Source organism: Stegastes partitus, unplaced genomic scaffold, assembly GCF_000690725.1.
Source record: "Stegastes partitus isolate 25-593 unplaced genomic scaffold, Stegastes_partitus-1.0.2 Scaffold563, whole genome shotgun sequence".
In the NCBI taxonomy this organism is placed as follows: domain Eukaryota; kingdom Metazoa; phylum Chordata; class Actinopteri; family Pomacentridae; genus Stegastes; species Stegastes partitus.
Genome location: NW_007578294.1, coordinates 123050 through 147687, shown reverse-complemented (window position 1 = coordinate 147687; position 24638 = coordinate 123050). Strand labels below are relative to the sequence as shown.

The following is a 24638-nucleotide window of genomic DNA, read 5'->3' as shown; positions in this document are numbered from 1 at the left end:
AGAAGACATGTCTACATGCTTTTTTTGCCCTGAACAAACTACAGTAATTACAGCGTAACATGATGTAAAAAAGTTTCAGAACCAGTCAGATGGCTTTGTCTGTTTTTTTTTTCTACTTTAGCACCTTTATTGTAAATACTGACTGTGTGAAGAAAGAAAGAGAAAAAAAAGAAAGTTGTTTCTGCAAACTGAAAATCATTAAAAAATAGAAAACAAAAATAAAGCCTACAATTTGTTTGGTACACATTCAATAATCGTACACCTCTGTGTCTTTGGTTGGTAGTGCTGACAATAGATTTACAATGAAGACAACAACCAAGGTTCAAATGATATCGTATGTTCATGTGTGTCTGTGTGTGTTGGTCCTGCGTGGTTTGTTTTTGTAATCTTCACCCATGACAACAGGATATGTAGCCATCTCAGTGCTTCCATCCAGTAATGATAATGATGACAGAGGTGTGCTTGGTGCCTCTGTGTGTGTTTACGTGTACACTGAAGGAGCTCGTCCTTCTTCATCCTATGGATTCTAACTCTATGGTGTAGAGCGTTACAGTTCCTCACTAGCATATCCAGCGGACAAAGCGCTCAAAGAACGAGGGTTTGTTCAGCATGGTGTAGTCGCCCCCTCTAAAGATGGCCGACATGTCCCCTAGCGACACCTTCCGCAGGACCTCCTCGTCGGTGTCGCTCCCCATGGCGATCACCGTGGGAACGCCTTCTGCTCTTTTCATGGCGCTGACGCCCTCATCCAGCTGGTCGCTGGACGTGATGCCGTCAGTGATGAAGACAAAGGCCACCTCAGCGTTGCGGCGAGATGAGCGGCCGGCGGGCTACAGACACAACATTAAAGGAATAGTAAAGGAACGTTTTAGGAGGCGTTGTAGAGGGGCTGTGTTTCTGAATCTTGGAGAGAACCAGAGAAGCTATTTCCCTCTGGATCCAGTCTCTAACTAAGCTTATCACATCCAGGTCACAGGCTCTGTACCATAAATGTTTGACATTTTGGAACACATACCTTCTGATCTAGATCAATATGGCTGTAATATCAGTATGATGAACAGGGAGCTACAGCCAGGAGATGATAAGCTTAACTTGGGTATGAAAACAGAATAAAACTCTGTACAAATACAAACGAATCCCCCTACCAGCTTCTTCAAAGTTCATCAGTTAACAAATTATATCTAACATGTTTGATTCCAAATGAAAAACAAAGTGTAAATATGATAACTTAGGGTAGATGTATTATCAGCTAGCAGTGACTCATGAACATCTTTCAGTTGCCAACCAGCACAGTCTAGAAAATCAACAGCCATGTTTCCATATAGCCTCAGAGTAAACTTGAAGCAACTGGTAAAATGTTGAAAATGTTTTAAAAAATAAATTTAGTGTGTTTCTATCTCCTCCTAAGCACATTACCTCAGTTTCAAAAAAGCAAAAAAAACAAACAAACAAACAAAACCATTCAATAAGAATTGAGAATTTTTATAGTCAAATCTTGTAGCTTCCAATAACTTTTTCTGATACCATACTTTAAAATGCTCATTAAAATACATTATAGAAATGCAGCTACAAAGTTTGGCTGAAACAATGTGACTGTGAACCCTTGGAAAGCCTCAACCTGTCAATTCACACTTAAGCTTTTGTAAAGGATTGGGGAAAAAAATGACGTTATGTTTTAATTCAATTTAATTCAATTCTATTTATATCGCGCCAATTTAAATATGTCATCTCATGGCACTACACATAGTAAGGTGAGGACCTTACAAATTATATTCAGAGAAACCCAACAAAGTTTCCTTTGGCTTCCCTTTGAGCACAAAGAGCCTCCTCTACCTAACTGATGAGCTTTAGATGTGCAGGTGGTCACACTCAGAATTGTCACTGATTGTGAAGCTGTTTTTAGAAAGGACAGTAAATAAGTCAAGTGTGTATGTTTGTTGTACCTTAACCACCACGTTGTTGACGGCGTGGATGATTGCGCTGCCCAGAGCTGAAGATGAATCCATGTAGTTCACGCCTGCCAGCGAATCAGAGATCACTGCGATGTCGTGTGTGAGCGGGAACTCCACTTTCTGCTCTGTCGGGCTGCCGTACTGCAGCAGAGCCAAGCGGGCATTCCTATCGTCTGTCGGGCCGTTGGCCAGGATGAGGCGACGGGCGACGTTCTCGATGAACTCTTTGGCCCTGCGGTGGTTCTCCAGGCCCATCCTCTCAGAACCATCCAACATGAAGATGACATCCACTGGCCGCTGCACACACGGAGCCACAGCCGGCTCTGGAAAAGACACACACACACATAAATAACAGCGTTCAGTGAGCTACAGCTGCGCAACAGATGCTCGAAAGTTAAAGGCAGCAAAAAAATATATGATAACATGCTGTAATTTCATACATGCTAGCTGCAGTCCAGCTGTTTGATTCCGTCTAAACCTTCAGGATCGGCCTCATCAAGAAAGCACTGTTTTAGTTTGCTCTACCATTTTATTCTCTTGAGACAATATGAAAACACGAATACATTCCAATTTTAAAGAAAACAACATTGTTCACATCAGCAAGTTGCAGTCACAGAGTGAGAACGGTACCATAACATTTGGTTAACGGCACTCTGTGGTCTTTTCCCTCTAGTCATCCCACTTCACAAGCCCAGCCACATGCGGAAAAACATGCACCAATCAACGGCACAGCATACAATAGTTCCTTCATTGTCGGTGCCAAGTCAATCAACCAAACATCCACCACTTCTGACTCATATACAGTATGCTGTGATATGTATGTATAAAACCAGATTTTTTCCACATGTAATAGCCTTTCACCAACATGAATCATTCACAAGGAAAAAAAACCCCAAAAAACGGCCGTAACCATGGATATGTGCAAAACAGCAAAAAAAAAAAAAACTGTCATCAGAGTGATTCAGCGAGCTCGTGATTCACAGTGGAAATGAGGCTTCATCAAAGAGCCACTGTATACGAGTAGCATAAAGGCCTCTACAGACTGCAGCTTTCCATTTGAATGGAAAATGTTCCTCCACTAAGTTGGAAGAAGTGATATGTATATTATTAACAGCGCCACATATGTATGTTAATTCAGAAACATTCAATGAGGAGAAGGAGCATCAGGAATCCACATTTTGACTTTTGGCCCATCCTACACAGTCACTACACATAATTCTGTTCTCAAAGCTTATTACAGGACCGACTACACATCATGCGATTCTGTTGCATCAGCCCAGGTGTGTATTGCACCTGTAGTTATGAAAAAAATGCCCACAGTTTTAATAAAATCTACTGTATGTCCAGCATTAAGCTCATTAGTCACTAGGCATTCATAAATGCGAGGTAGCATGGTTAGCATATTAGCATTAGCAAAGTCCTATGGCCTTCTCAGGGCTTCCCATAATGTCTCCGTAGACATATTTGAAGGAGTCGATGAACAGCCGGGTCCACTGCTGCCTGTCCTCTCCCTGGGCGAGTTTGGCTCTCTGGGCTGTGTACGCCATGGTTGCCACGCCAACCCCGTACTGCTGCTCGCTCAGGCCGTTCAGCAGGCTGGCCACACCCTCCAAAGAGGTGGGGACCAATGAGGGGCTGCCTTCTTCGGCCAGCGGCTTCCAAGGGGGCGGGGCTTTCCCCGCTGCGACGCCCCCTCCTGCAACAAGTGGGCGGAATAACATTGTGGGCGGAGTCCCACAGACACGACGCATCAACACAGCCAATTAAGATGCTGGAGGTAGAACACCGGGGTTGCGCTAAATTTGATCTTAATGACTTTACAGCCCCATGATTTAATGGCACCAGAACAAAGGAGGTGTAACAGCTGTACGATACAGCCACAATGCGGCTAAAACTTATACGAGGGTATTTCAAAAAGTTTTCAGCCTCGCCCAAAAACATCCCAGGAGAAAGACTGTTCTTGTAATATTTTTCAACAAAGTCTCCTTTAACTTGGTCCAATGGTGTTCAATCTTTACTATCCTTTTACGTAAGGTCACAACTTGAGCCTCCAGATACCCCAACAGCATGCATGACATCATTATCAATCTGAAAATGGCAACTACGTCAGTGCGATTTCAGTTTGGGAAACACATAGAAATCAGACGGTGCAGGTCTGGTGAGAAAGGTTCATGGGGGAACAGTTCGAAGACAGGTTTTGCTGCTTCTGCAAAGTGTGCTGTGTGGACGGACGCATTTTCCTGAAGCAACAGCAGCCAGCTTAAAGCTTACCTCCCCGTTTTTCTTTAATGACGTCAAACATTTGAGTTTTGGTGGAACGTGATATAAGACTTGATGGTATACAGTTAAGCCCCAAAATGGGAATTACGCCTCTTGTTTCCGGATTCAGATTCAAACTATTTGAAGTACCCTCGTAGTTTAAAGGCATCAGTAAGTGTCATCAGAACACAGATCTATCGGACAAAGTGTTTATACCTGTTGAAAAGTGAGGTGAAAAGCACAGAGGCACATTGATTCATACACACGGGTAGAAGATGTTATACTACACTATGTTTCAAAATCTTACCTGATTTACAAGGCAGATCAGGGCAGATGATGACAGGATCTAAAGCAGAAAAAAAGACAATGTCAGAGGAAACCAGCCAGTAACAAACTAGCCTTCGATAGTCTTATTGTTTGCTTTCTTTGTGTGAGTTTACCTGGGCAGAGCACATTCTCAATCTTATCAATGAACTCCTCTGCCACGAGGTCTGCAAAGCGTCTCATGCCCATCACTCTACCATCTCTCTGGCAGGCGATGCTCTTCAGACTCTCATTCTCCTCAATCTGTTCAAACATGTCGCCGATACCAATGGCGCTGACGTCCACACTGGGATCACTGTTCACATGCAATGAGATACAAGCAATGAGATCAAACCTTTATCTTCATCGCAAGCATTTATCTTAAAATCTCAAAATACACCCCCGAGGTTGCACCTGCAGAGGTAGGTGAGCAGCTTGTCGTCATCTCTGGGGTCGAAGCGTCCGTCGGTGATGACGACAACAGTGACATTGGCGTTGGCTCTACGGCTGTCCCTGATAAGGTTGTCGTAGGCATACTTCAGAGCAGATGGAGTCCACGTTCCTCCTGCAATCCACTCCAAACGCTTCATTGCATCCTAAACAGTGGAGAAAAAAGGATGTGAGCGATGTGTATGTGCTAGTTAGTACTGAGCATGAACAGTAAGGGAGTCGCTTCCATTAGATAGCCATCTTGGAAACTAGCGTTGGTTCCATAAAAAAGTGATGGCAGTAGACTGTGTTGAAGTAAAATTTTACTCACTTAGTCAGACTATTCTGTAGTAAAGAATGGTTTGGCTGCACTTTATTGCCATTCTGTTATGGTGGAAAAAATGATCTGGCTTGTTTTTTTTCCCCCTTAAGCCAGTCACAATGATCTTCGGTGGAGTTAAGTGGAGGATGCGGTTTTGGTGCTCCTTCAAAATAGCGACCGGTGGAATTGTTTTGGTGGAACATTTGCATGCAGGGAGGTGAGCATTGCCGTTAAAAATTATAATCCACCAAAAAAAAAAAGCGAGCAGGGCTGCCTTACTGCACAATACAAATCCAGATTTTCAGTGTAGTAGGTTGCTGTGTGGAGGCTGAAACACAGAGGCGGAAACAAGTGGTAGTCCTACACCGGTAGCATACATCTGGTAAGTCAGACTAAGGTGAAACTTACATATAGTATGCATTATAATGTAGGCTAAAAATGTAATCCTACGTTGACCGAATTATGTCTTTCTCCCACATGAAATCTATAAAAGACATTTCTAAGCAATGTTCAGCCGTGGTAGCACTGGTTAGCATGATAACATTATCACCTCAAGCAACCTATCTTGCTGTTTCTAAAAAAAAGAAATGTGCTGTATTGACATACACATACAACCAATGATTATGTATAGCATATATAACATATATTGTAAACAGCTACACTGAACTAATATAGATTATTTAGCGTATAGGTATCTGGGTCTTAGACTGTATATAACATTAGGACACAGCCTACAGGTCTGAAAAGTGAAGTCAATGGAATGATGGAATGACCTGAACCTTCATTCTTTCTAACAGCCAGCAGGGGGCGACTCCTCTGGCTGCAAATAAAAAATCTGATTGAACAGAAGTCCTTGAGAAAATGATTCTACGTCTCACTTGATTCGTAACCTCAGGAAACACATTTTACCTGAGTTTATGGTCTCAGTTGCTAATTTTTAAGGCTTGAACAATACAGCATTAAATTCATTTTGGAAATTATGGTTCCGTGTAAATATACGATGTAAGTATGTTTTAGGGCAGGGCTAAGATGGGATTTACAAATTCTACACTTGAGGCTTCCAAACAGTAGTCCACAAACCAATGGGTGACGTCACGGTCACCACTTCCTTCCTTTATATTAGGTCTATTATCTGGGTGAACTAACGTAACTGTGTTGTTACTCTGTATTGAAAAGGCCAATAAGTTATTCTGTGTCTCAATATTTTGCAACTGTGGTATTCAGCCTCGACCTTTTGGTTCTTACTGAGCACGACATCATTAGAGGCAGTTAACATGTTGTTATATATATATCTAAAACAAAGGTGAAATAGCTTCTGTCAACACCTGGGCACTGTCATTTGGAACCCATGTTATTTAAACAAGAGTAAAAAGCAGGTATGTTGGAACTAGCTTAAGCTGCACATGAATTCACATTTGCTGTTCCAGTAAGTATTTCTGGCAGCAGGACAGTGTTTGCTAGATGAACTCAAAATAGATAACAGAGCTACAACGAACTACAGTGTTTATGATCACGAGGGGACATGTCGTGCAGCAACACGTAACATGTGTTTTTAATAATTTTTGTCAACACTGAATCAATTTATTCTTTGTTACTGTCTTTTTACGGGACTTGGGAATAATGAGAAAAATATAGGTAATGTTGAGATAAATCCTTTAAGGTGGGCGTACAATCTTGTACGCCTCAGACTTTATGCACTGGTGGATGTCAGAAGTAAAGCAAGTGGGACGCATATGTAACTGGTGACTTCAGTCTGACATATTTGTGCAGACAGAAACCACATGTGATCAGCTTTGATTAATTAAGAAACATCTGGACAAAAGAGACAAAGGAACAGTCTGTACTACATCCTAAAAATAACCTCTGAAGCTACATGTGTACACGTGTGTTTGTGTATGTCTGCATGTTTGCGAGACCTTGAAAGCAGACAGCGAGTCGATCTTGGGGTCATTGAGACGAATGGCCTGGAAGGTTCCACTGTGACTGTACTGAACAACTCCCACTCTTGTGCCTGGGACACAAACAACCACGTTATTGCGTGCTTAAGTTGGCGACCATCTTGTAAAGTTTTGGCACTGCACATTTTAACTCTGACATGCATACCTGCTTCTGATGTTGGGTCTTTGGCAAAGGATCCCAGTCTGTTGATGGTGTTGATGACAAAGTTCTTCTCCAGGGTGAAGTTGGTAAGACCCACTGACTCTGAGCTGTCGATAACAAAAACAATGTCCAGGGCTCCGCAACGTTTCTCACAGTCTGGAGATAAAAACACAGATTACAAAGATCAGATAGTCCAACAATGTGTTTTTTTTAGATCACGAATGGTTATGCAACTAAACTCACCACAGCAGCCACATGTTTCCCTGATGTAGTTCATGACATCACATTCCTGCAGGGAGAAGCAAAATATATCATTATGTCCGTCATATCTTATGTGCGTTTTTGTTGATTTGATAAAGCTGTGATTGGATGAAATGTTCTTACTGTGAGGCCAGGGTCTCCCTCAGGACCAGAATCTCCCTGTAGAGCAAGAGAACAAAACTTTGTGACTGCCAGCAGGTAATGCTATATCAGAGCTTAGCTTTTTCAGCCTGGAAGCAGTTGGATATATTTTTTTATACTTACATCACGCCCAGGCTCTCCCCTTGGTCCTCTTAGTCCAGGTTCACCCTGAGGACCTGGCTCACCCTGTTGTAAGCAAAGAAACCATAAACATATAGATATACATACAATCCCTCCTCAAATAAGACAATACATTCATCCAAGAGTTATTTACCTCCTCTCCAGGAGTTCCTTTATTTCCAGGCTCACCCTTCTGACCACAGTCTCCTCTGCTGCCTCGAGGACCACGGTTGCCCTTCTCTCCTCTATCACCCTGTAGGTCAGCAGGAAAATTTGCGTCAGCTATGTGTGCCACATCGGCTAGAAAATGCAAGCAGAGTTAATGTGTTTGTATGTTACCGATGGTCCTCTTGGTCCAGGATAGCTAAAGCCAGGTCTTCCACCGTCTCCCTGAATAGAGACATAACAAAGAGTCAAGACAAAGAGCTGTATCTACAGACCTGATGATGAACCACAGAAGATGCTACCGCAGAGACAAACACAGATACAAACCTTTGGTCCGGGCAGTCCAGGATCTCCTCTTGGTCCAGCATCACCAGGGTCGCCTCTCGTACCCTACAATACAAACAATGTTTAACTGGAGTAGGTTTTTTGAACTCAAGACTCTCAAATGTGATCCTTCAACTAAGTGGCAGCTTCTAAGGCTCAAAAATGAAAAGAGAAATGAAAACTGCAGTTCCTCAAATAGCCACTTGAGGCTGGCTCTGAATGTGAGTCAATCCCCATAAACCCCCATATTAAAAGGCTCAACTTTACAACAGAAATAAACATGTTTCCAGTCTGGAACAAAAACAGTTTTGGTCTCTATCGCCAATTTTCCTGTCCCTCACAACTGTACAGGAAGTGAATATTTATATAGCTTACTCATTTAAATTATATTAGAGCTTAAAGAAATGCATAATTAAGGATGTTACTGCTTTGTGGGACAGGTGAGTGCCACCATGGGACAGTCCATGGCCCACCTAAGGTTCACTCATGTTCCACCACTTTGCTCATCTTTGAATTAGCAGAGAGTAGCCAGACCCAGATTCAAAACTGCTCTTAAGCAAATCTATGAGTGATGACACAAAGGGTTCATCGATCTTAATCTGCAGTCCATGCTTTTAACCTACATTTCTTCCTGGCTCTCCTGGTGACCCTGGTGGTCCCCTTGGTCCTGGTAAGCCATTATCTCCCTGTTTAGGGCACAGAAAGATTACAGTGAGTTCAGAAACACAAGGTACAATACTAGAATTTCAAGATTTAATAGTGTTCTAATGAACAAATACAAAGTATTGTGATAAAACAATTCCAACTACCTTTGTTCCTTTGTTTCCTGATTCACCTGGAAGTCCCCTCAAGCCCTCTGGCCCCATTTCACCCTAAAACACAGTAAATCAGTTTTCAGCCCCCTAGTGGTGCAGTAATGAAGCACACCTGGAGAGAAACAATTTGAGCCTATGCTTCATAATGCAGAAATATGGGCCACACTAAACTTGAACTCACCTTTTCTCCCTTACCGCCATCTGGTCCTTGCCCACCCTTTGGCCCATAGTCGCCTCTTCTTCCCTAGAAAGCAAGAGTCATTGAAGCCATCAGGCAATATTAGGACAGAGCTTGTAAGAGAACATATAGTTGTGGCTGATCAGACGTTCTTACAGGTTCTCCTCTGCCTCCTGCACTTCCAGGGATTCCCTAAGAAACACAACACACTGATAAGCAACTTGATGCGAAATCTATGAGTGGATCTTTACATGTATTTGTCTGCTGCGATGCGTCTTACTGGGTTTCCTTTCTGTCCAGGAAGGCCAGGTGATCCAGGACTTCCCCTCTCTCCCTGTGGATGAAACACCAGAGTTTAGCCTTTTACCTCCAACATGTGTAGCATGACCTCTGGTCTACTATTCTGGCCCAGCATATGGCCGCTGTCCCAGTGTTGTTTTTACCTTTGGTCCAGACTCTCCAGACGGGCCAGGAGGACCAGGTCTTCCAGGGCGTCCAGAATCTCCCTAGAGACAATTAGGATGAGTTTGACCACAGGTTGGATAGATGATGGATTGTGTGAGTAGAGATTAGACCATGTACCTTCTCTCCATCAGTTCCACCAGGACCACGTTCACCGACATCTCCGGGATGTCCATCAGGACCCTGTAAATCAAACACATACCATAAGTAGACTATAATACAGCAAAGTATATGTGCTCTAGTAGTTTTTATTTTGTATTTAGTGCCATACTCTGTCGCCTGGGTCTCCTTTGCAGCCTGGAGATCCGATCCGTCCAATTTTACCCTAAAAATAAGAACGCAAAGGACAACAATTGTATTACTCAAGAAAGCCAAGACACAAAACTGTACAATTTTCAGAAATTTTCAGAATAGATTTTTCCTAAACTGCATGAAAAAAGCTGTTCCTGAAAATTCTACCTTCTGCCCATCCGTTCCGTTGCGTCCTGGGATGCCAGCCACACCCTAATCATAGAAGGAGGACATAATTAGCAAGGAAAGACCAATCTTTGTCTTGTATTGATGATATTAAACATATTTGGTTGGGTAACAAAATATAAATAGGAAAAAAACACCTACCTTTTTCCCCTGAGTTCCCATCTCTCCCTGTGACCAGACAGAAGATCAACAGTCATTTGATGTACGATCAGTCAGCACTCAACCATTAAACATACAACCAGACTTTATTATCATTCATCCACAAACTGAATAGTGTTTTTCCAATCTATGAAAGAAGACATTTGGTTCCACAAGAAAGGATGCCTCACCTTCTCGCCTTTGAGACCTGGTTCTCCCTACAGAGAAGAGAGAAAGGAAATTCATCTATTATTAGAGATGGTGCTAAAACTTGTTGTACTGTAGTGGATGATGGGGCGGTGAAAGCATGTCTCCTTACTTTGATACCAGGCTGACCGATCGGACCCTCAATACCGGGGTCTCCTGGGCGACCTCTTTCTCCTTTCAGTCCTGGTTCGCCGTTGTCTCCTTTAGCTCCCTGCATACAACGAGATCAAAGGTGTGTGAGGATGAAGACAAGTGGTGTGTAAATGTTTGTGTGTCTGTGGAAAACTTACCTTCTGTCCTCTGTGGCCTTTTGGACCATGAGGCCCGGGTGTCTCCAGACAGGACACTTTGTAACACTGAGTTAAACAAGACAAAAAGAAAGAAAAGAGTCAGAGATGATACAGGAGAGCAGTAGATGACATTATATTCCTGCTCACGGGTTCTGTCTTACCTCTATATACGCCAAATGTTTCTGCGGAGACAAAAGAAACGAATCGTGAACCGAAGAGTCAACATCAGTGTTTCTGCTGCATAACTGTCTGTGTGAGTTCATGTGTTACCATTGTCTTGATGATGCGTTCAATAGTTTCTGTATGTATCGTGGCTCTGCCTTGGCTCAGATCCACAGCCATGAAGTCCCTCCTGTAGACGGTGGCTGGAGAGTTGGCGATCTCCCTCAAGCCTGTCTCCTCGATGTTAGTTGATGCCGCCACGACAAACATCCGGATGCCCTTGTCACGAGCTTCCTCTGCTGCCACCTTAATGCCACCACAAGGGTTTCCAGTCACGTGGCCGTCGGTGATGACCACAGCAAAGCGGAGGGCCGAGGGGTAGGAGGGCGAGCGCAGCATCTCGTCTGTCATGGCTTTGAGGGCACAGTCGATGTAGGTGCCTTTACCCAGATAACGGATTGGCCTGAGATTCTGGAAACGTGGACAAGTGTGAGATGTTGTCATGAAGGCTGGATTACAGACTGGGCGTTTTGTTACTTTGGAAGATTTTTGTTTGTACTTCCTGGTGAAGAGTTAATGGAGAAGATGAATATGCTCTCATGTGTCTTTATTTACTACAAAGCTCCAGGTAGAAGCAGGTTAGATTAGAATAGCATTTAACAAGACTATCAGAGGGAAACAGCAGCAAAATCAACCTACCAGAACCACTGAAGTTCATGATTTTTAATTTACAAAACAACCGCAATGCAAAAACAGCGGTTTGTCTTACTTTTTCAGGAGTTTTCTTTTTCTTGAGCTTCTTAAGCTAACAGCCAAGGATTAAATGTGGCGCATAACCTCCTGTAAAGCAGTTACTTGATGGTTTTACAGTTTTGCGTGATGATTGAGAAAAACAATTGCAGATTTGAAGGTACATGGCTTTTGTTCCTGCCTGACAGAGTGAGTCTGCCTGTTTCCCCTGATTTCAGGCTTTGTGCTAAGCTAGGCTAACTAGCTGTTGGCTCACATTTAATGTACAGATGAGAATCTTGTTGAACCTTCTGACAGAAAGACGGCAAAAATCTGGTCCTTTTGTTTAAAGGCGTTAGTGTTGACTGATTGAGGACCTTCTGTTAATTTTAACATGAGCAGCATAGTTTACTCGGGAGTTTTTAGTCACTGACGATTTTGGAAAGTAACTAAGTACATTTACTCAAGTACTGAGCATAAGCACAATCTTGAGTAACTTGTATTTTATGAGAGTATTTCCATTTTCTGCTATGTCATACTTGCACTCAATTGTGATTTAGTGGCAAATACTGCACTTTGTAATCAAAAAATTAATTAAAAAGTAATATTTTGGATTAAGATGACATGTATTGATCATGAGGGGAAATTCACAAACTACCCAGCAAACGAACTATATAAAGTAGGTAAAGCCACCTTTACCAGCTCCTGTGTTAAAGTGATGAACATATAAATAAATCCATAATTAAAATCCAATAATACATCATTCTCAAATATTCTCATTATGCAGAATGGTATATTTGATAAAAGTGTTTTATTCTCAGAATGCCATATTTCATAATAATGTGTTAAAGAATAATACCTAATTCTCTAATATGCCATTCTGCCTAAAGAGTAATTTTACGTTTTAACTTTGAGTATGTTTTGATTGTAATACTTTTGTGCTTTGACTTAGATTTAAATGCGTGACTTTTACTTGTAATAGAGTACTTCTACACTGTACTGCTGCTACTTTTGCTTCACTCATGCGTCACATATTTTCTTATCAAAGTTATCAAATACCTCTATTTAAGCACATAATCGCTAGTTTTATAAACTTCGCAGCCACTTTAAATCTTAACAAACTGCTTTCTGATGCGAGATGATGCGTCACTCACAGAGATGAAATCACTCTTGGATGCGAAGCGGCTGAAAACTTGTTGTGTCTGGGAAAAGTGCAGTCCACCGATATTCCAGTTGACCTTCACGACGCCCCTGAGTTCATCCTCCTCCAAACGCTGCACGAACTGCTCAGTGAATGTCTGCAACACCAAGACATAACACGTTATACAACATGGACTTTACAGCCAGAACGGTCGGCTGTCATGTAGAAAAGATCATCAGATGGGAGTATTTTATGTTGCAAGGTTAAAATAACAGAATTGCAAACAAATGAGGAACCTTGATGCTCTCCACCAGCGACCCAGGGGGCGACTCCTGCAGGGCGATGGTCTCAGACGTGTCGATGGTGAAGTACACGTCTATGGGACATAGGTTCTTCTCTGGAGGGAACACACACAAAACAGATTTAAATCAGTGTATTTTAATCAGTCATGCATTCCTTGTTGTGTCACTGAAACTGATGGCACTCACTGCTGCACTCCGACTTCTGTCCGTGAGTCAGGGCTCCGAAAAGAAGACTGAGCACGACGACCTCCAACCCCAACATCTTCCTCTTCTCCTGTCTGACACACAGACACAAGACACATCTGAGCCAAAACAGTTTCTTTTTCTCTAAAAATTAATGAAGCAAACCATTGACAAAATGTAAAAAAAAAAAAAGAAAGAACAGACTGAATGCAGAAAATATAAAGATAAATATGCAAAGATTTGAAAGCCTGAACAAACAACCAAGCATTATAAAAGCATTTTAAATGTCTAATTTCAAGCATTCCACTTGGTATATTATTTTTTGCAATGTTGTGATTCTCTGCCAAAAAAAATCCTCAAATTAACAAATTTCTTCGTCTAGATTCTGCACCTGGTATCAGTTTAAGAGTCCCACAAACAAATGTCTGACTATTACCCAGGGAACAAAATGGCTGCCACAGAGTTATGTAACAGGTTTGAAAGCATCTCATGAGCAGAACATGGCTCTTCTTTTTGTGTTGAAAGATGAAATGGAAACAACAGAAGCTAGAATAAATGAAAGATGACTAACATCTGCCCCATGATGGACAATTATTGCTGTAAACTGGACACAGACTTTGACATGTTGCCAAACTGCAGCCATAACATGCAGAGGTTCAGTGAGACCACTGAGATCTTCTACACATACAGACTCTGAAAAAAAAACCCTCCTTATTTGACCAAAGGAAAGTCCAAGATTAAAGCATGGAACCGATTATCTGAACATAGCATAACGCCTCCTGCTCAAGAGATGGAAAAAATGTAAAAAAAAAAAAAAAAGATTCCTGAGGATGAACAGACTCTGGCTCCATCTGGGGAGCAGATAGCTGGATGTTTATTCAACACAATCAGCTTCACATTTTCATTTCAGTGTCACAAGTTTAAAGCCCTTCATAGGATTTCCCTGCTCTCACATTAAACCTGAGCTGATTGGCTGCTATACCCAGGTGAGCCCATCAGGGGGCCCTGACACACTGACCATATGTGCTCCATGTACACGCCAACTAGACACATATGTGCAGGGCCCTGTGCATATTGCAAAACACATTAGCAGTTAATTGAATTAGTCCGTTGACATATATGAGGCCTTCGGGGGCTATTAAGGTCTGGGTCCCTGCAAAAGTTCCCACTTTTGGAAACAGTGTGGCTCCGCTGGCTGTGTGGGGACGGCCTCTGGAGGGCAGTAACAACATGAAAAATGCCAAAAGCTGGTCTTGTGTGCATCATAGCCATCACTCACAACTACTAAGTAACATTCGCTGCCAACCGATGCCCACGACAGCATGTTGAGTATTTACACTAAAAGAAATGCACCCTCTCAAGCAACAGAACTCTTCATCCTCTCCACAAACATAATTCTAGTGTAATTTCCGGTGCAAATTACATTCTCTACAACTAAATTATATTCTACCAGAGGAGCTCACGTTTGCAAAATTTAACGGATGAAAATTTGTAGCTCACTTCATTTCTAGGCCTCCTCTAATTTGTCTCTTTGAGTTTCAGCGCCACCCAACACTTGGTCAGCCACACGCTCTGCTGTGGCTCCCTCTAGCGGACAGACGGCTGTGACCTGCGGAGGAGTCGCTCCTCCAGAAATCCCCACTCCTCTCCCACTCCTCTCCCACCGTCCAGGCCAGGAGAGAGAGGGTGCAAGTCCTCCCAGCGCTTCATCATTGGGCCAGTGAACCATCATGCAAAATATACAGACACAACAGCCTCAAAGATAGAGTTTTATAATCTGTTTTTTTAAGCGAACACTTTGTTGGTTTTCAAAGAAGCTGTGTAGCCTGTCCAAAGTTTGGATTGGCTAAAAAAACGCCATCATTTCAGTTAATCGGAGGGAGTTTTCAGACAGAAAAAGCAGAAGGAGAGGAGAAACTGAGAGTCAGAAAGGCACATGCACGATGGCAAATGAGGGAAACTGACAAAAAGAGCTTGGCACGTTGTTGTGCGTAAAAGCGCAGCTTACCCGAACTCTTTACAACTTCAAAACTTCGTACGCAGCTGATCCTCTGTCGGTTATCTCCTCATCTCCACAGGACGGACAGCCGAGAAAGAAAAAAAAGGGGGGATACAGGAGGAGAAAGTGGGAAATAAAGCCCTGGATGCGCGTTTACTTCCCGCAGCAGAGCCGTCCGTTCGCCCTCCTGTCCCGGTCCAGCCCCAGCCACCAGCTCTGATCCCTCCTCCTTCTGCGCGCAACGACGCACCTCAGTGCGCGCTGCTGTCCGCTTGGAGGCGCCGTGGCTCCGCTGGAACCCGTGTGTGCGCGCGCGTGTCCGTGCACCCCTGACCTGTTGCACCGGTGTTAGTGCCATGCACCGGTGAAGGAGGATGCCAGAGAGGAGCTGGACTCTCCTCACACTGTAATGTCCGTTTGGCTTCAGGAGATGCGGCGCTCAGTGGAACACATGGCGCAGCCCTGAGGAGCTTTTCTGTCCCCGAGATACAGCATTTAGAAGGTATTCACACATAATCTCATACAGGTGGTGGGTCAGAATGAAATAGAACAGGATAAAGGGCAGACTTAACCCCCTCATACTCATAAACGCGCACACGCACATACGCACAAAACTCCCCTCTTTGTGTCTGGTGATCTGTTTGCAATTAGTAGGCCGAGCAAGAGGAGTTTATACCCGGTGTAAACACTGGCAGCCTGTCCATGAGTCTGTTCACCATGTTTATACGTTTGTAGGTGCTTCAGCCCCCCGTTTGCCTATTTGTATGTGTTTAAGTGCTTGTGCACATGGTGGGAGGTCTCCATACCATGTCAGTGCACATCTGCACAGAAACTTACATACTGTGAGTGTAAAGCCTGTTTTATTTCCTTTCATCAATGGGGATTAACAAAGGTGAAAGAAGTACTGAGATATTGCACCTACACCATTACAACAGTGTAAAAATACTCTGCTCAAGCAAAAGTCATGAATTTTAGTGTACAATTCAGTAAAAGTATGAAAGAGTTAGCAACAATATACACCAAATATTAAGTATGTATTGTGCAGAATGGCAAATTTCAGAATAAAGTATAGGACCATAGATGTTGTGTGTTCATCATTTTAATGTTGGAGCTACTTTGTGTGGTGTTTCTGCTGCTTGTGCATTTTCTCAATATCAATAAAGTTTTATCTTAAACATATTTTATTTGTTGATTCTATTTAGTTTTGGCTGCAAAGTAACTAAAATGACCACATAAATGGAAATAAGTGGATTAAAAAGTCATTATTCGGCTCTGGATTGTCGTGGAGTGAAAGTGTAAAGTAGCAAAAAATGGAAAAACACAATCTCATGCAAATGCAAGTAACTTAAATTTTCACCGTGCTTTCAGTTACTTTCCACCGCTGCTGATTGCACTATTTCAGATGTGGCCAGTGCAGTAAGTGAAACTGCCACTAATGTGTTGTGCAGCCCAGAACACAGGAGGCATGTCAGGAACAGACTCTTACATCCATTACATGATAAAACCTCACGCTGAAAAGTCTGAGAGGTCATTTGGCTCAACTAAGTGAGACAGATGCATCTATTTGGAAGCGATTTTTAAATGTCAACACAAAAATAGCTGCTTCTTACACTCATGGAAACAAAATGCAACTCGCAAGAACAACCCATGAAACAGTCTCTCGTGCTTTTTAATGTAACTATGTGAACGTATAACGGTTCTAGAGGTGGTTGGAGGTGAGACAGCAGTCAGCACTTTGCCAAGTGTGGAGATGAAACAAAACGCTGAGATAGAAAAGAGGATGAGGAGGAGAAAAAGTCCAGCTGCTGACCAGAGTTATTACTGTGCAGCGCTTCTCTCTGTCTTGGCCTGGGAAGAGTTTTTCCTTAAAAAGAGACGGAGAGAGGAGAGCGGAGCAATGTGTGTGTGCGTGTGATGGAGGGATGTGAAGATGGAGGGAGGAGGTGGGAGGTGGTGTGTTCTGGTCTCTCTTAAAACTGTGACTCATAGAATAGGAATGACCTTCCTCCCAAATAAGAGTAAACCAGCCTCTCTCTCTCTCTCTCTCTTTCTCTCTCCCTCTTTCTCTCCCTCTTTCTCACACACACTGTCTTTATTTTTTTTTTCTTTATTTCTCTCACATGGACTAAAAGAACCTTTCAGTCTGGGGGATTTCTGCATAACCAGCTCCAGAATTATAAACAGCTCGACGCCGCAAACATCGCTGCTACTTTTTTTTTTTCTCTCACTGTTCCACAGAAAAGGCACAAAGAGTGACTAAATTTGTTTCATATGCAAACATGCACAAAGACACAGACATGAAAAGAAACGATGGAAAAAAACAAATTGAAAAATGAATGCACAAATCTATAGATTCTAACAGCAGATTTAAGCTATTTGTAGGTACACAAAGTAAAAAAATCTAAAGTTTATTTTTCTTTTTTCACAGCGCTCTCCTAATCTCTCTGACAGTCTGTGTATGTATGACAGTGATGCACTTCTACAAGATGTTCTCCAGTGAAGCTCTTGAACCTGAAAAGCTTTATTTAAAGACCAGGATATTACATTTAAACATTGGATAAGCTAACATTTACCCCCTTTATTTGCTTCTTTTCGCAATCTTTCTCCTTCTTTTCTCCAGATGTGCTTTCTGTTCAGACAAGGCAGCTGGGAGTCGTTACCTCAGTACATCACACACACACAGACGACTGTGCACACATAGTGCAAATTTACGGTCAAGTCCATGTGTAAAACTTATGTCATTACCAGTGAATTTCATTGGAAGAAGTTTGCGCCGAGGTCTGAGAGTAAGATGGCGAAGAGGTCCAATCGCTTCAGAAAACAGGAGGAAAGAGGAAATTGCAGAAAATCTGCAAAAGAGCCAAGACAAATCTGAACACTCACCCAAACACACACACACAGCCACATGCACACAAATCACACACATATCCATGCAGTAAATCATGCACAGAAACATGCATCAGCGTGCGAACGGGCACACCCATGCACATGTGCACACACAAACAAACACACATGCAGGGGCTCCGTGGAACGATCTGATAAGTGCAGTTTTGGCTCCAGAACTTTAAGAATGACTTTGACACAGGAAGAGATGTATCAAACAGTGCGGACACACACAAATACACACAGTCGAGATCAAAACGGTGGCTCAAAAATCAGGATCACAGAGGAAAAAAAACAGCTGGTCGAGTCACTAAAACTGAGGCAGTTCCACAGAAATTCTGCTGCAGTCTGTGTGAAGATTTAATATGAAACATGTGTCTCTTATTGAGCAACGGAAAGGAAAAGAATTTAACATTTGACCGTGTATGTTTTCCCGTATACGTGGTAAGGAGTAAAAAGTTGTTTGTAGTACTGCACTGTTCATCTCTGCAGAAGGAATTCCTGCTTCTCCTATCTTGTTCTTCAACAAGGTCAGAGGTCAGGCTCAGCTGGTTGCTCAAGGGCACTTCTACAGGCAGGTACTTGCTGCCTGTGTGGGTCTGACTTGGGACTGGAGACAACACTGTTGGTCTGCTGTGTTTAGTTAGACCCCTTCCAGTGAAAATCCAGATTTTACCTTGTTAACATGTCCATTTGGAGTTTTTTATATGCTGGAAGATATATTATGAGCGAAATAAGCAGTCAAAGCATGACTGATTTTTTCCACGTGGACACTGCAATGTACCAACGGTAGTCTTAAAAACACGGATTCAGACTTTAAGGGCTTCATATGTAACAATTCTGTCAATTTACAGTGTGGGGATTTCTGTATTCTATCGATTTCCAGTGTTTAAATACATCTGGCTCAGTTACTCCAATCATCAGTTCATCATCAATCAGTTTTACAGTGTTCAAGCAGACTTGTAGGTGAGCTGGTGTGCTCAGCTGCAGTGGGTGGGGATGAGTTTGTGGAGGAGAGTCAAAGTGTCTCAGAAGAATTTAACCCTCTTGAAAGTTTTCCCCTGCTACTGCTTTTCAACACTGAATTGGAGCCAATATAGCTTGGCTTTTATGACAAGAATTTCTGAAAAGACTTTAATATCAAAGTGAAAACAGATTTTTACAAACACCAATTAAATAAAAAACATAACATAAATATAATTTGTAAAGTAAGTGATCACACATGTATTCACCCCATTAGATATATACTATAGACTATACACTTAGTCTTTGGCCACATTACAGCATCGAGCCTGTTTTCGTGCACATCTGGACGCTGCAGTTTTACCCCATTCTTCCTTGCAGTACTGTCAGGTTACACAGGGACCATGAGTGAACAGCCTTTTTCAAGTCTAGCCACAAATTCTCAGCTGGGCTGAGGTCTGAGCTCTGACTCGGCCACTCCAGAACATTCACCTTATTGTCTTTAAACCATTTTTGTATAGTTTGGAATTACTGTCTTGCCGGAAAACAAAACGTCTCATAAGTTGTAGTTCTCTTGCAGTTAGATCGTTTTCCAGGATTTCCCAATATGTTGCTGCATTTATTGTAGCCTTCACCTTTACAAACCTTCTAGGGCCCACATTATGATGCTGCCACCACCGTGCTTCACAGTGGGGATAGGGTGTTTTTGATGATGTGCAGGGTTTGGCGTCTGCCAAACATAGTGTTCAGTCTGATGGCCAAAAAGCTTAATTTTTGGCTCAAATCAAAGAACCGTCGCCCAAATATTTTCTTGTGAACTGGAGTCAAGGTTTAGCTTTAGCCACTTGTTTGATTCGCTTCCATAAAACTTTCACTATCTCAGCCACAGAAGCTTGTAACTCCTTGAGGAGTCATAGGTGTCTTGGTTGCCTCCCTCACTCGTCTCTTTCTTGCACAGTCACTCAGCTTTTAAGGACCACCTGCTCCAGTCAGATTGATGTAGTTATATCCAGAAGCACTGATTCAACAGTGACTGGACCTTCCAGATACATGTGTGCTTATACTACAATCATTTAAGACATGTTCACTGCATCCAAATGATCTCCATTGCACTAGTTTTGTGCCTTCTTGCACTCAATGGCTGCACCTGTGTTGAATTAGGTAAGTCACTTTAAAGGGGGCGAACACTTGTGCAATAATTTATTTTACGTTTTATATTTCACCTGTTTCCATTTTGACATGAAGGACTTTGTTTTTGTAAATTCTTGTTTAAAAAAAAAAAAAGAAAAAAAAAGAATCCAAATTAAACTGACCGATGATGATTTAAAGTTGAAAAGCAATAAAAAGGAGAGACTTCCAAGGAAGATGAGGACTTTTTACAGGCACTGTAGCTTTGAAACATGAGACGAGTTTTTAGGGTTTTAATCAACAACAGGAGAAGGAAGTTAAACAAAAAGCAGCTTCTTTTCAAACTTGAGTCTTATGGTAATATTTTGTGCATCTTTGCTTGTGTGTATTATAACATGATGACATAAATTAACAGTCTGGTAATTAACGGTGTACAACAGGATATAAAAACACCCCTGACTCTTGCCATAATACCTGTCCAAACCACTGTTTTGTTGGACCAACTAAAAATGGGAGTACTTCTTTCACTCGCAAACGTGGAAGAAGTACTCAGATCATGAAGTAAAGTAAAAGATAAGTAAAAGTACCAATACTAAGGGGTAGAAATGTTCCAATTGTTCCAAGTAAAAGTCATGCATCAAAATGTACCAAAGTACCAAAAGTAAATGGCAGAGTGGAAACCTGAAGTAGCACAAAATGGAAATAGACATGTAAAGTATATCAAAATTATACTTAAGTACAAAAAAAGTGAGTGAATAAACACAATTAGTTATTTTCCACCTCTGGTCATTGCATGAAACAAGTCCAATAGAGAGACAGTTAGCAGCTCTGTGAGGCTGCACTGAGCTAAATGCTAATGTTAGCATGCTAATGTGACCACGATGGCTGCTATTCCGACAGCCTCGCTGCTAGCATGGTGAACAAATATGCACACAAACACAGAAAACTAATTTTGCTTCCATTTTTTCTATTTGAATCCATTGTACTGCATCACGGTTTAGCAATGAAGCTGGTGATATTAATAATTCAGACTGAGGACATAGAAATAACATAACAGTACAGTAGGACTAGTGTTTGTGGTTCAAAGCTGTTTTAAGCTAAAGGCTAAGCTGCCCCACAGCTGTTGTAGCTTGTGATGTTGTTTTCAATGTCATTTTTCCTGGCAAACACTCAAGATATCTATAATTATATTTTGACCAGGCAGAAGTCCAAGTCATGATGGTATTCTGACCAGTTAAAACTTTAAGTATCTGAAAAGGACAATGTAGGTATACTGAGGATAGGGGAATTAAAAATATCTGGAACTAGAACGATGACAGGTCAGAATTCAGCTGTGTATATCTGAAACTGGAATTACATGTCGTCATAATGCGGCGACCTGCAGCTGAATCACAGATATCCATAATGACAACTTCAACTTGGCAACAGTGGCGTCATTTGTGGATTTCTGAAATGCTCTTTTTGACTTGGAAGAATAGAATACCAGTCCAGCTATTCAGCGTTTCAAATGGCTCGCCACAGTGACTCTCTTTTCAAACATATTTTGGCACTGCAACCGTGATTGTATATAGGAAAGAGTTTTATTGCTGGGTCAGAAATGTCCACCACAAGTCTGTCATGAATGAAACCCTTGTTCTCCACGAAACTTCTTGATCTTTCATTTTCATGTCATTTTCTGATTACATTATGTTCAAACGCTTTGTGGAAGCAAACAACAGGGAAGCCTCACATGAGCAGCATCACCCACAATAATTCAGACTAGTTGTATTGTTGTTTGTCTGTCTGAGATATTTGCAATGATTATTTTGACTGTTTAAAACTGAAATACAGATATTTCAAACTGGAGTTTCAACTAGTTGGAATACTGTTATAGATATTCTGAATAAAAATTGTGACCAATCACAGTGTAATTAGACAAAATGAGGTTGGTTGTGTCAATCCATCCATCATCTACACACTGCTTAGTCCTCACTAGGGTCATGGGGGGTTGGAGTCTATCCCAGCTGACTCAGGGTGACGGCAGGGGACACCTGGACAGGTCGAGGTTGGTAATGTCTGTTATTTTGTTTCTGGATTGTCAAACTCAGCAATTAGGCCTAAATGTTAAAATGGTTTGGCGTATGTCAATGTGAGCAGGGACAGTGGGAAATTGCTGACATTTACCATTTTTACTCGTGTTAGCAAATGTTAGCATGCTTACATATTAACATCTGCATTACTGATATTCTGGGTTATTTTATGGATTGTACAGGATAGGGCTTCAGCCTATTCCTTTTTTTGGTTACATCCATCCATTATCTATACACCACTTAATCCTCACTAGGGTCATGGGGGGATGGAGTCTATCCCAGCTGACTCAGGGTGAAGGCAGGTTTACCTGAACAGGTAACCAGTCTATCACAGGGCTACACTTACAGACAGACAACCAAGCACACTCACATTCACACCTACGGACAATTTAGAATCACCAGTTAACCTCAACATTTTTTTGGACTGTGTGGGAGGAAGCCGGAGAACCCGGAGAGAACCCACGCTGCACGGGGAGAACGTGCAAACTCCACGCAGAAAGATCTGAGGCGTCCCTTTTTCAGTTACAGAGCTTGTTAAATTTTTTTGTGAGGAAGAAATGTTTACTGCAAGCATATATAATAATGCTTTATCAGCTGAATGCAAACAATTACATTTTTGTACTCTAGATTGTAACCAAAATAAACCATTCATCTATTCATTCATTCATGCTAATTTGCACAAAATAAGACCCAGTTGGTCAGAGGTAATCTGACTGAACGTCAACTATCAGATTGGATCAAATCTTTAAAATGGGTCGTTCAAAGGAAAACTAGAATTAAATCTTATAATCCAGTCTCGATTCTGAACTGAATCAAACCTTAAGTAAATGATGTTCCAGACTTTTTAGGATTTGGATACCTGTGATTCACTAAAAAAAATCTGGATTAACTTAAACCTAGCAAGAGGCTGGATGAATTTGAGCAAATGCAAAAAACTAAATACAACATTTGTATCATGTAATATACACTTGTGCATATTTTGAACTTGATTTGTTTGACCATAGCAGTGATAAAGTAGATACTAGGCTTCCTGTTAAGCCTTTCAGTAGGGGGGGGGGGGTGAAAAAATTAATCCACATAAAATGATCCCTAACAGGCTGCCAACATCAAACAACAGCACTGTATTTATTTTAACTGTCATTCATAAGTGTATATTAGCTACGGTGATGCAATCGTGATAATGATGTCATGGTGCCTTGTAAAAGCAGAGCGTCAAGAACTACTATTCAGCAATTCAACATTTGGCAACGAAATATTCACAGCGTATTTGTGAATAATGTGTTCTTGTTCGAGCTTGTGTATTTATTTGTTTGGCATCAGTTGAGGGTCTTATTGATGACAGAAATTCAAAATTGTAGGAGGGCATTTACGTTGTGCTGTTGTCTATCTATTCAAGATGTCTGTGAAGATTCTCAGTCATCCAGGTCATCGTTATTCTCATAGTTTAATGGTAGCAACTGGACTTGCTTGAGTTCCTTGAAGACGTTTCACCTCTCATCCAAGAGGCTTCATCAGTTCTGGCTGACTAGTTGGGAGTTCCAGATACTTAGAACCTTAAGGAGCCATTAACACCTGAGTTCAGGTGTTAATGTAATTCAGTGTTGTTAACTCCAAACTAGTCAGTCAGAACTGATGAAGCCTCTTGGATGAGAGGGGAAACGTCTTCAAAGTCCAGTTGCTACCATTAATCTATGAGAATCTATCTATTCAACTAAAAACTGTTCAACCTGTTGTTCCTTACACAGTTAGTATCCTTCCCTGTGATCTGGAGTCCCATTTAAAGCACTGGTATTCCAGATTAGGTAATCTTGAAAAGTTTGAATCTGGATCAGGATGATGTAATCCAATGGTAGTAAGCAAACTGGATTACCTCATCTTGAATATCAAAACATAGGATTTCTAAACTTTTTTTTAACATTTTTTTTTCAACCATTAAACCTAAAGTTTGGCCCAATGGTGCTACTGGGATAAAATCCCACAATGTTTCTAGGTTTGTTCCAGTCTTTAAATCTCCATCTTTTTGCGTCAAAGGAAGCTTTTCAGAGGAACATTTCTTCACAAACATAAAACGTGAATACAATTTTGTGACCTGCACATTGTAGAAGTCTGTGTGTGCGCTGACAGAAGTGAGCCGAG

General features: G+C 41.7%; 1 protein-coding gene across 1 annotated transcript; it reads right to left on the bottom strand.

Moving 5' to 3' along the window:
* Positions 1 to 18: 18 nt before the first annotated feature.
* On the bottom strand, positions 19 to 15600 carry col6a2 (collagen, type VI, alpha 2). The gene is made up of 32 exons (XM_008288503.1): positions 15469 to 15600; positions 13464 to 13555; positions 13272 to 13372; positions 12989 to 13132; positions 11214 to 11576; positions 11105 to 11125; positions 10944 to 11009; positions 10766 to 10864; positions 10638 to 10664; positions 10450 to 10476; positions 10291 to 10335; positions 10103 to 10156; positions 9952 to 10014; positions 9813 to 9875; positions 9650 to 9703; positions 9526 to 9561; positions 9373 to 9435; positions 9186 to 9248; positions 9000 to 9062; positions 8380 to 8442; positions 8227 to 8277; positions 8042 to 8140; positions 7891 to 7953; positions 7750 to 7785; positions 7609 to 7654; positions 7369 to 7521; positions 7182 to 7276; positions 4929 to 5110; positions 4652 to 4830; positions 4519 to 4557; positions 1944 to 2275; positions 19 to 830 (listed from the first exon to the last, which is right to left on the bottom strand). The coding sequence occupies exons 2-32, from the start codon at positions 13537 to 13539 to the stop codon at positions 561 to 563; spliced, it is 3036 nt and encodes a 1011-aa protein (XP_008286725.1). The 5' UTR covers positions 13540 to 13555; positions 15469 to 15600; the 3' UTR covers positions 19 to 560.
* Between the last annotated feature and the right edge of the window lie 9038 nt (positions 15601 to 24638).